We start from the raw sequence: 13,538 nt of genomic DNA on the forward strand, positions 1-13,538 counted from the left end.
TTTCCTCTCCAGCTGTCTTCATTCATATTTGCCATTGGTTTGGCTAGGTCATAAATCCTTTACATTTATCATAACATCCTGTAACAGGCTGGCAGTGCGCAACAGCTGCACTTAGCCATGTAGGCTCTGAGCTGAGCTCTTGGGTTGCATGTAGTAGAGGCAAAAAATGGCTTTAGCTCACCTTGGACTTGCACCTCTCCTTGATAAGGGGATAAGGTGTGCTGTTTGGTCAGGCAGTGGGCATAATGTCAGTCATCTTTTGGCCCAGATGGTATTACCTGAAGAATGACTTGGAATTTTTCTGTTCCTGGACATGGTCAGCTCAGAATAAAGGAGAGATGTAAATTACAGTGACTGGGTGACAACACGGATGATAGATTTGATGGAAGGCAAGGTAATGAGGATTTTCTGATTGCCTCCTAGGAAAGTGCTGCCTTTCTTTCTTCTCATCATTTGCATAGTTACAGCAGCTTGCTGTTGGCTATTAATCCACCAGGTCAAATGATGGATCTAAAAGCACCAGCTCTGCTGCTTGTTTATGTGGGCTTTGGCATTTTGCTTGGGGCAAGCCTCTATTAAAGTAACATTGAGCATACAAATTGGATGCATCATAAGTCAGCTAAGGCCAACGTTAAATTGCTTGTATGACGTGCTTTCATTTGTGCTAAGTGAGAGCAGAGATGACGAATGACAATGAGGGCTTACAGAAAAATATTACAAGACTTGATTAAAGTTGATAGTTAAAATGCAGTGTAGGTGAATGTTAAAGTGATCCATATACAGACTGCTTTTGTGCTGTGCGCTCAGAAGGGAGCTGTGACCATCTGCTACAGCCTGGGAAAAAGGTCTTGGGCCTGTGCTGCAGTTCCCTGGAAGAGTCAGCTCAGTACTCAGCAGTAGTCAGAAAACCAAACTGGGTGTTGGGAGAAAATAAGAAAGGAACAGAGAACAGGAGATCCCACATGATGTGGCTGTGTAGATCTGTGATTTTTTTGCCTCTTGGATACCATGCATAGTTCCCACCTGACCTCTCTAGAAGCTTGCAGATCTGGAAGTGTTGCAGAAGAGCACTGGAGGTGATCAGAGGCATGAAACAGCTGCTTCTCAGAGAAGTGTGCTCGGTTATTAAGGCTGTTTTCCAACACAGGTAGCACTGTGCGCCAGTTAACTAACAGGTGAGGAGTTTGAATTGAGAAGGTCATCTGTTCAACCATGTAGAGGGATTTGGAGGGAGTCCTTGCTACAGGGCTTTTGTGGATACTCAGTTGACGTGATGCTAAGAAAGGTGTACAAGTGCATGGAAGCAGAATCAGGCAAATGCTATTTAAGTGGAAAAATACCTCCATCTTAAGTGTCTGAGGGGTATGTTGTGGTGCCTACCAACGTGTTTAGAGAAATACCGCTGTATATTTACTCCATGGTATGCAGTACCTTAGATGCGTGGTTTGGGCCGCTGTTGAGGGCAGGAACGTTGGCCTGACCCTGATGGCCATCCTTACAGGGTGATGGTTTGAAAATTACACTGTTCAACGTAATGATACTGGTTTTGACCAGGAACCAGGCCCTACTGTGTGCTTGGCAAACTGATGTGAATGTCACTGTTTTTTCACAGCACTGCCTTGTTTCAAAGTTGAAAGTGGTGATGTGCAACATGATAAATGATAGTAACTTGGTGCTTGATATCAAAACTTCTGGGCGTTTATATTTCTGCGGTGTCTGCAATGTTAGTTGGTTTCCCAGCCTGTACAGCTAGCTTCATTTCTGCTGCATGTGCATCTGTCTTTCCAGAGCTGCAAGGAGTGTCCTGTGCTGGCTCTTGGTTTCAGCAGGTAGAGACGGGGACTAGGACTGATGGGCAGGGCTTTGCTTTTTTGCCTCCTTGGAAGAGTGCAGCAGCAAAGAACTAAATGTGCAGAGTTCTTGTGACTCTGCACACTGATACGCTGTGAGGGGGACTGGAAAAGCAGAAGGCACACATCCCACTAGGTAGTAAAGGAGAAGGGAACCTCAGTGCTGTTTGAGCTAATATTCATGACAGTATAAATTGTCTAGAAGTAGGCTCTGAGCCTCTGGGAGTATGGAATTGATTAAAAACTGGGTGTTATGGCTCAGTAGCATGATTGACTGCTGTCTTAGAACTTGGCAGAGAGATTTATATATTTATTTCTTGTAACAGTATCTTGAAATGCTCAAGCACTGGAAGATACTTAGTGGAAAAGCAAACAAACCAACCCCCAGAAATTTAAAGGGTCTTTGTGATACGGTTTTATAGTTAAAATATTCTAAGTGTCATGTTGGAGAACTAGCTTGGATCTTTTGTCATCTACAGAGTCAGATGATATTTAAAAGGCACTTAACTTGTGCACACTGATTTGTTCTTTATTTTCTGGCTGTTTAACCAAGACAGTTATGCCCAAACTTGCAGTAATGCTTTAATGCTCAGTATGGGAAATGAAGTGAATTGGCACTGCTCACTGAATGTATAAAGTGATAAAGAAATACAAAATCCTGAGAGGTGTTCATGATGATGATGGCTTTGATCTTTTTACCTTTTCCACTCTAAAATAAAAAGAATGTACAGTAGCGTGGTGAAATTAGATTACATATTGTGGTGAGCACCTATGAAGAAAAATACCTGTGAATATTGCAGGTTCAGGTAGCATATGGTAAATGAAAGCACGCTGAACATCTAGAGTAGTAAGGACTACTGAGTGACCACCTGTACTGGCAAATGGTTTGCAAGTTGTGTAGCTCCTTATCATGAAAGGAAGCTGTCTGTATAAAACAGACTAAATTGTGGTTGCGTAAAACTGTATTCTAAGTATACTAGATTAAAAATGTTGTGGGTAACTTTGTTGATCAAATGTAAGTAACTTTTCTTTTTTCTTTCTTTCCTCATGCCACCCCTGTTACTCTCCCTGGATTGCTGCTGCACCTGTGTGGGCTCCTTGCTGTGATGGTTCACATTCATCATTTTACTGGACTACTCTTGGATGTATTCTGTCCATGTCTTCAACACTGGAAATGATGGAAATGTGTTGTTTACAAAGTAGCTGTAAGTATTCCTTTGATAAAGACATATTACAGCTATTGTGCAAATGGAAGAAACATTAAGGCTTTAGTAGGTGAACTGAAACTGAGCTTAGGTAGTAGGTGAACTGAAACTGAGCTTAGGTAGCAGCTGGTTGAAAACCAGGAAGGAATAAAAGATAAGGAGAAGCTCTTGTAAGTATTGGAAACATGAGATCTCACCCCACACAGTGATACATACAGTGGAAGCTAATGCTTCAACAGAAAAGTAATAAGTAACTTCTTGTAAAAGCTGTTTAAAGAATTTAAGAACCTTGATTTCTGTTTTTTGTTCTGTTTAGAAGCAGAAGGTTCCTGAACAACTAAGACCTTTTCAAAATCTGTACGTTGAAAGCACTGATTTTAATTGATATTCGTATACCAGAAATCTGAGTCTGGCAACCAACTTTGGTTTTTAGAAAGGCTCGCTTTATTAGTAGAGTATAAATGCTGAAGTTAAACACAGCATTAACGCCAGGTATGACACTTCAGACATCTTTCTGATTAGGGGAATTTATATTTTGTTGTCTAAAATAAAGCAAATTATGGATGTAAATGTACATCCACTTAATGGAGCAAACAACCTGAAAGTTGCCATATGTTCTTGCTTAGCAGTTCATACTCAGCTTTCTTAAAGTTCCTAGAAGTAAAACTATTCTAAATGTGCAACTCTATGTAAAGAGGAAGGAAAGGAGATAAAAATAATTTAAAACAAGAATTACTTATAAAGGCATTCTTATAAGCAAAAGAAATAATACCTAGATGTAAAGCAAGGGATAAGCTGTTTCTTGTAAGTATGACTTCCATTAAAAGGCATGTAGGTTTAATTCCTACAGATGCAGGTGACTGGTTGACAAGTAGAACTATAAGGAGTGTCTGAATGTGATTAGGTCTTTTACACCTTGTAGAATGAATAGCAATTACATATTCTTAATAGTTATTAAGGACCTGCCCTGTTGAGGAAAGTTTTAATGCCTTAAAGAGCATTCACCTGCCTGTGAGGTACTGTCTCTGAAGCATTGGCTCCTATTTAGTGTTTTAAAATGTGACGTATTTCTCAAAAGTTGTAGTAATAGCTTGGAGAAGTAAAACGGTCCCTGGATTTTTACATTTCTGGCTGATTTTTTTAAAAATCTTTTGAAACCTTTAAGATGAGACTAGTGTAGCACTTAAGGCTGAATTCAATCAAAAAGCATCTTAAAGAGTTTATTGATGACAGAAGGCAAATATTTGCACATTTGGAGAAGTACTAACATTTGTCCTGTTGTGTGTATTTGAACTCGAAGCTACAATGCCTGGCTTTAGCAGGCTGTCATTAAATGTTCCTTTTTTATTCTCTATGAGTTAATGAATTAAAAGATACTGTGTTTTTTAAACTTGAAGGAGAATTAGTATATTATCCCTAAATTAGAGCTGGTAATTGTTTGTTCTAGGATTTAATCCTTTCTTTCAAAACAGTTCTGATAAATTCAGACTCTGGATTTATTTAAATTCAGTGGTAGCACCAGTATAATATATCTTTATAGTGGCATAGCCTTGATTGAAAATAATGGTTTCTTTGCCAAATGGAGAAAGCAATTATGTAAGTTAAAGCAAAAAGTCAGTTCATTGCAATCTCTCAGCACTAGGCAAAGAAGCTAATTCTTATTTGCATTCAGTGACTTTAAAAGAGAGAGAGTTTTTCTATCCTAGCAAGGAATGTTTGCTGTAATTTAAAATAAACATATGTTTTTAACTCTAGAAGTTATTACTCTAACAAGTTTACTTGTTGATTTCAGTGTTTAGAAAAAAACATCTAAATAAACATGAGTCAACCACATACCAAATTTAAATCGACCGTACTCCATCCCATGCAGTCAAGTTCTGAGGCAATAGTGCCTGTAGTAGAACAGATGACGTTTTGTGTGTTTCTAGAATCCCTCTGTCCTCTTGAAGTTAATTGTGGGAAGGAGAATTCCAATTTGTAGACAGTGATTCAGCTCCGAGGAGGTGCATAAGTGTTATTAAGTAGTAATATCTGTAGTAGTAAAAATCTGAAATAGATGTATTATCAAATCACATCCTGTCAACTTCGGATGGATATGAAACTTAAGGTTTTAAAGCCGTTGCTCCATGTGAAACAGTATGTTGTGTTGCGTTCAGTAGGCAATTGTGTCAAAAGTATTTTCGTTTTGTCTGTAAAAATTAAATTGTCTCATCTCAGAAGATGCTCAGACCTGCCTGATAACAAGCCCATTGATAGAATTCTACTAAAAGAATGGTTTAAAAGTAACATGACATGGCTGATTTCTGGAGGTTTGTCAGGTCTAGCAGAGTGATGGAGAGGCATTTTAAGCACATTCAACGTTTTTGTTGTTGTGAGAAGGAGTAATGGATAACATCCAAAATTCTCATCTCTTTTCATAGTAGGCAATATTTTGAATGACTCCTTCAGAGTGCAAGTAAACTAAGGATTTGCATGCGTGAAGGGTTTGTTGCAATACACGCTGCATTAGTATACATTAGCAACGGATTTACCATGAAAGGATTAATAAAGGCTTCCAATTGTGTGATGCAGAAGTGACTGTCAAGTTAGTCCTGATAATATTGGGGCTGTACCACCACAACTCTCAAAACTATAGGAGAGCTACACTCATACTACTTGCCTGTGTTTCAAATGGGTGTTGGAACAAAGTTGAGTATATTTTAATGTTTGCACTTTTATACTATTATGCTTGCACGTTCATTACACGGCAATTGAACTTAGTGAAAATACTGTTAGCATAGCTAACTTCCTGTGCCAGTCTTCTAGCAATCCAGTCAAAAAACTAGGGTTTCCTGTTTATTGCTGCAGTACATTGCATGGTCTTTGATGTAGGCAGCTTAGGGTTTTGAGAGGTAGGATAGATAGCACCTTTCTTTAAAAATGAAAATAAAGCGAACTGTTGAATAGCTTAAAATACAAGCACAATAAGACGTTGCAAGCTTTTCTTTTAACTTTTTCTTCAAAATATCTCATCTTAGCAACAGAAGAACCTTGAAGGATATGTGGGGTTTGCAAATCTTCCAAATCAAGTTTACCGGAAGTCTGTGAAGAGAGGATTTGAGTTCACACTCATGGTAGTAGGTACGTTTCTTTTTCATTCATTCAGTGGTGATCGCTGGAAGTATGTTGGCATAGTTCTTAAAATTTAACATGATAATGTAAGTGTATTTTCTGTGATCTCATGAGAAAAATGTCTTCATTTCCATACTGTTAAGAACACTCCACAGTGTTCAAAAAGAACACGTCTTGTGCAAGTAGGCAAGGATGAGAATAAAGAACTGTACAGTTCATAGAGTTTAAGAAAAAGGGCCAGTGTGGATCTTGTCCAAAATGTATACTTGCAACTATGACAGAATAAAAGTAATTTGAGCTTGTATTTTCATTTGAATAAAAAATTGAACTGCTTTTAAAGTTGTGAATGCAGCATGACGATCCGGGATCCAAAAGTAAAGCTGGAGTCTTTCTTTGAACATCACCATTCGGCAGGATCCCATGTATCCTGCATTTCTGTGGCCACAAAACTGTGCTACAAAATCAAAGCTTTAATTTAAACAAACCTTTCTAGCTTGTATGGTTGCAAAGAAAACCAAATGTAAACAGTCGGTTCCCTGTGGACTACAGAGGATTTGAAACTGTAGTTAGTATGGATGAAGTGTGCTGGGCATAATGGTTCATTTAGGCTTTGGTGATGACCCAAATTATTACCTGTCCTGCTAGGACATCTGATTTCCCTTTTTTCCCCTCATTTGAGTATTTGAACTGTAGTAGATCCTTATTAAGGTTAGGTATATCTGTGCCTAACTGATGCATATGTACTGGCTATGTGTCTCACTTCTGTCATGCTAATGGTTAAAATTATTAAAACAAACAAAAGAAACTTTGTAATAGTCATCTGTCTCCTTGATGTCTTCCTTTATCTTGTAATTTGGGTAGCTTGCTTAATGCTTTGATGTTTTGTCATCAATACAATGGATCTATTGTGCAGTCATTATGGATATGTAACATAAAACTCCTATTGACAGAGGTAGAAATTAAGGTCAAGTATCAGTTTATTTTGATGGCAAAGTGAGAATTTAAAAATTTGAGGGTTGCTTTTTTCTTTTGCAACTCGAAGTCCCTTTGTAATCTATCATCCAACTGCATAATTAATAGTTACAAAGCTGTTCAGTCTTAAATAAAATTTGGTTTTCCATTATTGTCCCTGGGAGGGAGGGGAGAAAGGGAAGGTGGAAAGGAGGATATCATTTTTTGTAAATATTAAACCAAAATGGGCTATAATTTGCACTTCGGTGTTTCATTCCTGCAAAAACCAAGTTACTTAAAATGCAAATAATGTAGTGATGTATTAGAGCTGTAGAAAGTACATAGAATTAATTTAGTGTTCTTTTGCCTGTTGTATGGTTTAACGCAGTTGCATTTAGGGAAATGGTAGAAGATTGTGTTCTTTGATAAGTTGGTCTACAATTTGATGGGAAATGAGATCTCAATTAGAAAATTTTGTTACTACTTTTGTACTTAGTACCGTTTTTATACATAATACTAAGACTTAATTTGTAAGCAAATTTGTCCCATTGTCTGGATGTTTGCTGAGGGGAATTGTCAGTAATATTCTAAATTTGGCTGTTTTCCCCCCACCCCAAGTACAGAAGTCAATGCTGTGTGATCATTTGGTACAAATATCATGGCGGCAGTGGTGATTTTTTTCCTTTGGATTTCAGTGATGCATCTAGTCATGTATGTGCTGAAAAGACGCATGTTTTTTAAATATAAAGATGAAATAGTTTGTATTTTACTGGATGCTATTGTTGGTAGAAACTGACCTGTAGTGGGCAGTTTGATTTGTAATAGTAATGCGCTCTTGTTGCATTTTTGCTTTGAGGTAGTGTACTCTGGCTTGGGCTAGGGTCTTCAGCTGACTTCAGGGTATGGTTCTGCAGTAGTGAAGGGAACTATCTATAATCTACTTATTAAGACTTAAACGTTTCAGAATGTAGTGCTAATCTGTATATGGTCAGTGCTGGCTGAATAAGAACACTGTATAGTCTCTTTGTGAAAATCCAAAATATCTTTTGCTTTTTGTGCTGCCAAGAGTCATGTGTGTGTAGCTGCCTTTTACTGTAGATTGCACAATCACTAGTCTGCTGGCTGTGCTTTATTTATAGATGCTTCAACGTCAGTATATCATCTGTTTGGTCTGAAATGAAAATCAGGGACCAGTGCTTCTGGTTGCTAAAGAGATACAAGGGAGAGTATTGCAGTCTGCGCCCAGCAATTTTCAGGTGTTGATGAGGCTTACCATTGCAGCTAATGCATTTGTATAGGTACTGCTTTCTAGTTGTTCACTTAGTCTACAATTACCAATTCAACTTACTGGATTTGTGTAGCAAGATAGAGAGCTTTTGAAATTAGGTAAGCATAAGGCCCAGTGTCTGTTGAAGAAGCTGGTTTATGGTTTCTGGAGCAGATCCAGGAGGTAGGTGCTCCTTACCGGAGCTGATGGAAGGTGGTTGTGGGCACAGCTTTGGAAGTGGCTCTGTTTCAGCCACGCGGGCAGTGGGCTGTCCTGTAACGTGGTCTGAGTCGAGCCTGGTAAGATCTGTGTATTGCCAGGGAAGTCTCTTCTGTAAACACAGCTGCTAATTCCCAGGTGTTTATGTTAAATGTAAAGTGTTAGAAATGCATATAAATATAAATCATTGCTGTTAAAATATATCCTTATTTGTATTTAATGTTTTTGGAATCATTGTAAAGTTAACCTTAACAGGGACTGGCATTACACTGCAACGTTTAGCCTTAATAAGCATTGCAACATTTCAAACTCATTGACTATATTCATTTTTTTTCTCCAAATTATATTGTTTCCTTTGGTAGTGTTTGTAAACTTTTCTTAGGAAACTAAAGACTGAGCCCTTTTTTCCTACTTGATCATCTGTAATTAGGGTATTATTTTGTGTTTAAAACCTTCATGGGACTCTGAATTCTGTATTGGACCTATTCTAAAAGGCCAATCAGTATTTTAAATTAAATCACACTATTTCTGAAATTCCGTTTGTAGAATGAAGGCTAACAGGTGCCTTCTCTGAGGATAAGACATCAAGGAGGCAGAAATAGGCACTGAAAGCTTAAGTCTTGATACATTCAAAAGAAGACATTTAAATAATGTTTTAATACAAACTACTACATTTTGAATATTTAAAGCTCACCACTGGCAAAATTGTCAACTTTGCAGGCTGTTTCATTCATAATTTTGTGTAATCTCTTCAAATATAAGATGGTTGGACTCTCAAGTGTTTCAACAATATAAATACGTCATCTAAATAATATCAAGACTGTAGTCTCCCTTTCTCAGTGTTTTTGAGGAAAGTGCCTGCTGAAGTCAAACTTATAAGAGAAATTCCAGTAGTAATACTACTACAGTTAGGAGCTCACAATTAAGGAAATCTTAATTGTGAAATTGTAGTTGTCTGCTTATTAATATAATTACACTTGTATAAGTAGTGGGTGTGTTTGTTTTTTTGTTTTGTTTCAGGGTAATGAGGTGTGGAATAAAAATTGTTGCTTTTCACTGTGGTCTTTTGTCTAAGCACTGACTCAGAAAATCCCTTTTGTTCTTGTACTGAAATTATACTGGTATTGTATGTTTTGAAATAACACCCAAGTAAATAGAAAGTCATATTTTTTTAAAATTCTTTTTGCCTATAGTTTCAAGGTACTTCAGCATAATTATTTGGGGTAGCTTTTCTTAGAGTAATATGCTTTCAGGTGTTTGGGTTTCATGACTCTTATTAGAGGTTGGACTTTTAAATTTTGTTGGAAAAAAATCATGAAATTTACTTACATATGCAGAAGCCTTCCAGGCAGGTGGCTTTCCAGAAGACATTTCTACACAGTTTCTGTTTCTTGATTGACTGTGTGGTAGCTTTGACTCTGAGAGCTGTTTTGAACCCTTTGCTGTAGCAAATTGTCTGTTTTGCTTCCTAATTGTTGCTTTACCCTTGTAGATCACCTGTGGATTACAGCTTAAAGGAAAATATCATACAGTACTGTGATAGCATTTTGTTGGTAATTATATGCAAACATTAAAATGTTTTGGTTTAAACATGGCTTTTTGGCTTGGACACAAAGTAGAAGGCTGTATTTTGCAAGACTTGAAGTTACCTTAAAGAAAAAGCACACTTGAGTTTTAAAATGGCTTTACTGGTCCCTGAAGAAAACTTTGACAAGTTTAATAGTGGTATCTTGTGATGATGGATCACGTTCTAGTGAGAATTACCCTTCTGTTCACTTTCTGTTGCAGTTTGTTTATCAGGCCAACAGGCATGCAGACAGCCTCAGATGCTCATGCGGACTTGGCCTTTGCCGACGCATGGCTTCCCTTCCTCCCTAGCTGCACTTTAGAGCCAGGAACAAAACCATCCAGTATATGACAGGATAGGAAAAATAATTAAGTGAAAAATAACATTAGACAGACAGTCCAACCACTTGAGGATGTTTCCGGTTGTTGTTGATCTGCTGTGGTTTGAAATGCTCTTAATTAAGGTTTCTTTATTGCCTCTACTACCACAGTATCTGAGTGTATGTTTGGGCTTTGATGTGTCCTTCATATTTGGCTTGCTTGGATTAATGAAGAGTATTCAGTGATGGTGACTATTCAGTGCGTAATTTAGCCATTATATTGGAGGCATGAAGGCTCTATTACCATACAAATACAGTTTATGTTAAAACACATTTCGTTTTTAGACCTAGATGGGAAAAAAAGAGAGTTCTGACCTTCCCAGTCATTTCTGAGCTTCCTTAGGATGTGTGGTTGCATTAACAGTTACAGAGCTCTTCCTTGTCTATGTACAGTCAGGGGTGTACCCTGGCATATGCATCTATCTCAGAAACAAAAAGGTTCTTAAAGAAAGGAGCTACCAAAGCTTGCTTTGTCTTGAATGTGTCCTGCCTCCATGCTTCCATTTCCCCTGTAACTTCCATTCCTCAAAATACCTCAATTCCTCGAGTCCTCTCCTCCAACCTTTGTTACAGTTGCGTGTTCTGTACTGCCGCCTTGGCTGTGGCCCGTTTGGAGCTCCTTGCATGATGATCCTGCTGTGCCAGTTGGCTGGTGCCAGGTCAGCACTCTCTCAGTTCCCATTGTTGCCCATTCTGTAAAGAAAAGTATTAGTTTGTGTCCACCCCTTGTGGAGCAGACATGGCTCCCTTAGGAAACCAGATTAAAAAAAAATTAAGATTTCAACTTAGAGGTATTCTGTTGACAGGATTGTGAGGTTTCAGTGAAGTACAGAAACAAGAAAGGGTCTTTGAAGAATTTTTTGACCTAAAAAGTTACTGTCTTTCACATACTGGCTGTGTGGATTCTATATGTTCCAGTGATGATCTCTACAGAGCTATCTACTGATAGCTTAATCCTTGCCCCTAACCAATGAGACACACCCCCAAAGCAAGACACGTAGAATTCAGGAGAACTTGCGAATGTGGATGTGCAGGGTACAGAAAACTGGTGGAGCCTAGGACAGAGCTGGGGTATTCCTAAAGGTGACACATACCTTCGGGATAATCGCTGTTGTTGGAGTAACACCTCACCACAGAATCACAGAATGGCTGAGGCTGGAAGGGACCATCTAGTCCAACGCCCCTGCCATAGGCAGTGATGCCACCCACTAGATCAGGTTGGCCGAGGCTCCATCCAGCCTGGCCTTGAACACCTCCAGGGATGGGGCATCCACAGCTTCTCTTGGCAACCTGTTCCAGTGCCTCACCACCCTTCTACAGGGAAGAATTTCCTCCTAATGCCTAGTCTATCCTCTTCCTGTTTAAGACCTTTCCCCCTTGTCCTATGCTTTCCTACTGGTAGGAGGTATAAATGGTATAAAACAGGCCTGACTTCTACCCAAAATGGATTTCCTTTTGTCTGAGAAGCTTCCTGTGCTGCTCTGTGGAGAGCAGCCCATGCTGGAGCAGTCCGCTCCTGAAGGACTGCGCCCTGTGGTATGGCTCCTGGGCTGGCACTTCTCAGGCCGGCTGGTATTTGCTTCTGCCCCAGGTTCAGGAGACTCTTTCTGTCAGCCTTTTTCCTGCTAGGGCATGGTCACCTTCATGGCTGCTGCCCTCACCCAGTGACCCAATCCCATGATAATTTCCCATCCCCCAAATGACTTCCACCTTGGTTGCTTTTTAGGATTTATATATATATTCTTAAATGCCGGGCCTGGCCTGGCGGCCTGTGTGGTCGCCAGCCCCCGGCTCCTCCTGCTGGGCCTTACGCAGCCATGATGGATCCTCGGGGTTGATGTCCTGTTGGGACCGGGTCCGTCTGCGCCCATCCTGCTCCCAGTGCCAGGAGAAGCTGCAGATGAGCTGCCATGGCATGGAGGGGCTGCGGTCCCTGCGCCTGGGCGAGACGCTGTGGGACTGGTAGTTGGAGGGCCGCCGCCGCCGCTGCCCTGGCCCCATGTTGTGCTGGAATCTTCCCCGGGGCCGGCAGGCTGAGGCGTCCCACATGGGGCGTGGCACCAGCCTCACGATGGCAATGATGGCCTGGTGGCAGAGCGGGCAGGTGGCTCTGTGGGCAGCCCAGGGCTGGATGCAGTCCCTGCAGAAGGAGTGTGTGCAGGGTTCCAGCTGTGCTGTGTTGGCCAGCGGGCCCAAGCAGATGATGCAGGTCTCTTCTCTTGGGGCCTCCGCTGGCAGCTCCTGGCGTGGCTGGCTCATGGTGTCCGCAGCTGCTCCGGTGTGGAGATGCTTGTTGTTCCCGGGATGCTGCTCTGATGTCAAACAGGTATCAAGCGCCTCCTGTCTTCAGCACCTCCCTCGTGGGTCAATGGCTGAACTCCAAAGACTCGCAGCCCACCAACAGCCCCTCAGCGCCTTGCGCCCCACCAGAAGGGCCTCAATGCCTTGCCTGCAACCAGTGGGATCTCAGCATCTCACGTGCCACCAGAAGGACCTTGACATCTCAAGTTCCACCAGAAGGATCTGGGTACTTCACCTGCCACCCAGAAGGACCTTGTGTCTCTCGTGCTACAAGAAGGACTTTGATGTCTCTCGTGCCACTGGAATGACCTCGACATCGCACCTTCCACCAGTAACACCTCTACCTCTCATGTTTCAGCTGTGGGAGCTCAGTCTCTCGAGTGCCACCAGCTGGACTGAACACAGGCTGGATGCTCAGGGCACTTATGGCCAGCTGCCTTTTGTGAGGCCACAGGGTGACGGTGACTCTGGGGTGACATCACACGGCTCCTGGGGTGCTCCTGGTGGCAGCACTAACAGAGGTATTGTGACTGTTGTGAGAAAATGCTGATGTGAAATGGCTGCTCCACACTGACAGGGGTAACGTCTGCCAGGCTGGGGTCCAGGCCGGGAGCTTGGCCTTTGGCCTCAGAACTGCACCTGGGAGTCAGGGCTGTCCTTGACATGCAGCTGGACACCTGAGCACCAG

At 40.9% G+C, this 13,538-nt stretch overlaps 1 protein-coding gene and 1 long non-coding RNA gene across 3 annotated transcripts in view; one reads left to right on the forward strand and one right to left on the reverse strand.

Moving 5' to 3' along the window:
• Positions 1–3,036: 3,036 nt before the first annotated feature.
• Positions 3,037–13,538, forward strand: part of SEPTIN7 (septin 7) — a 65,768-nt gene continuing 55,266 nt past the window's right edge. Inside the window, exons 1-2 of one of the 2 annotated variants that reach the window (XM_066992279.1) lie at positions 3,037–3,055; positions 6,073–6,175. In XM_066992279.1, coding sequence (XP_066848380.1) covers positions 6,166–6,175 — 10 coding nt within the window. In that variant the 5' untranslated portion in view covers positions 3,037–3,055; positions 6,073–6,165. Of the gene's footprint in view, positions 3,056–6,072; positions 6,176–13,538 lie in introns of those variants that run through there. The other variant, XM_066992280.1, reaches the window with a different exon arrangement.
• Positions 10,014–12,597, reverse strand: LOC125184192 (uncharacterized). The gene is made up of 3 exons (XR_010829367.1): positions 12,361–12,597; positions 11,084–11,242; positions 10,014–10,113 (listed from the first exon to the last, which is right to left on the reverse strand). It is a non-coding gene; the product is annotated as an uncharacterized lncRNA (long non-coding RNA).

Source organism: Anser cygnoides, chromosome 2 (assembly GCF_040182565.1).
Source record: "Anser cygnoides isolate HZ-2024a breed goose chromosome 2, Taihu_goose_T2T_genome, whole genome shotgun sequence".
Lineage (NCBI taxonomy): Eukaryota > Metazoa > Chordata > Aves > Anseriformes > Anatidae > Anser > Anser cygnoides.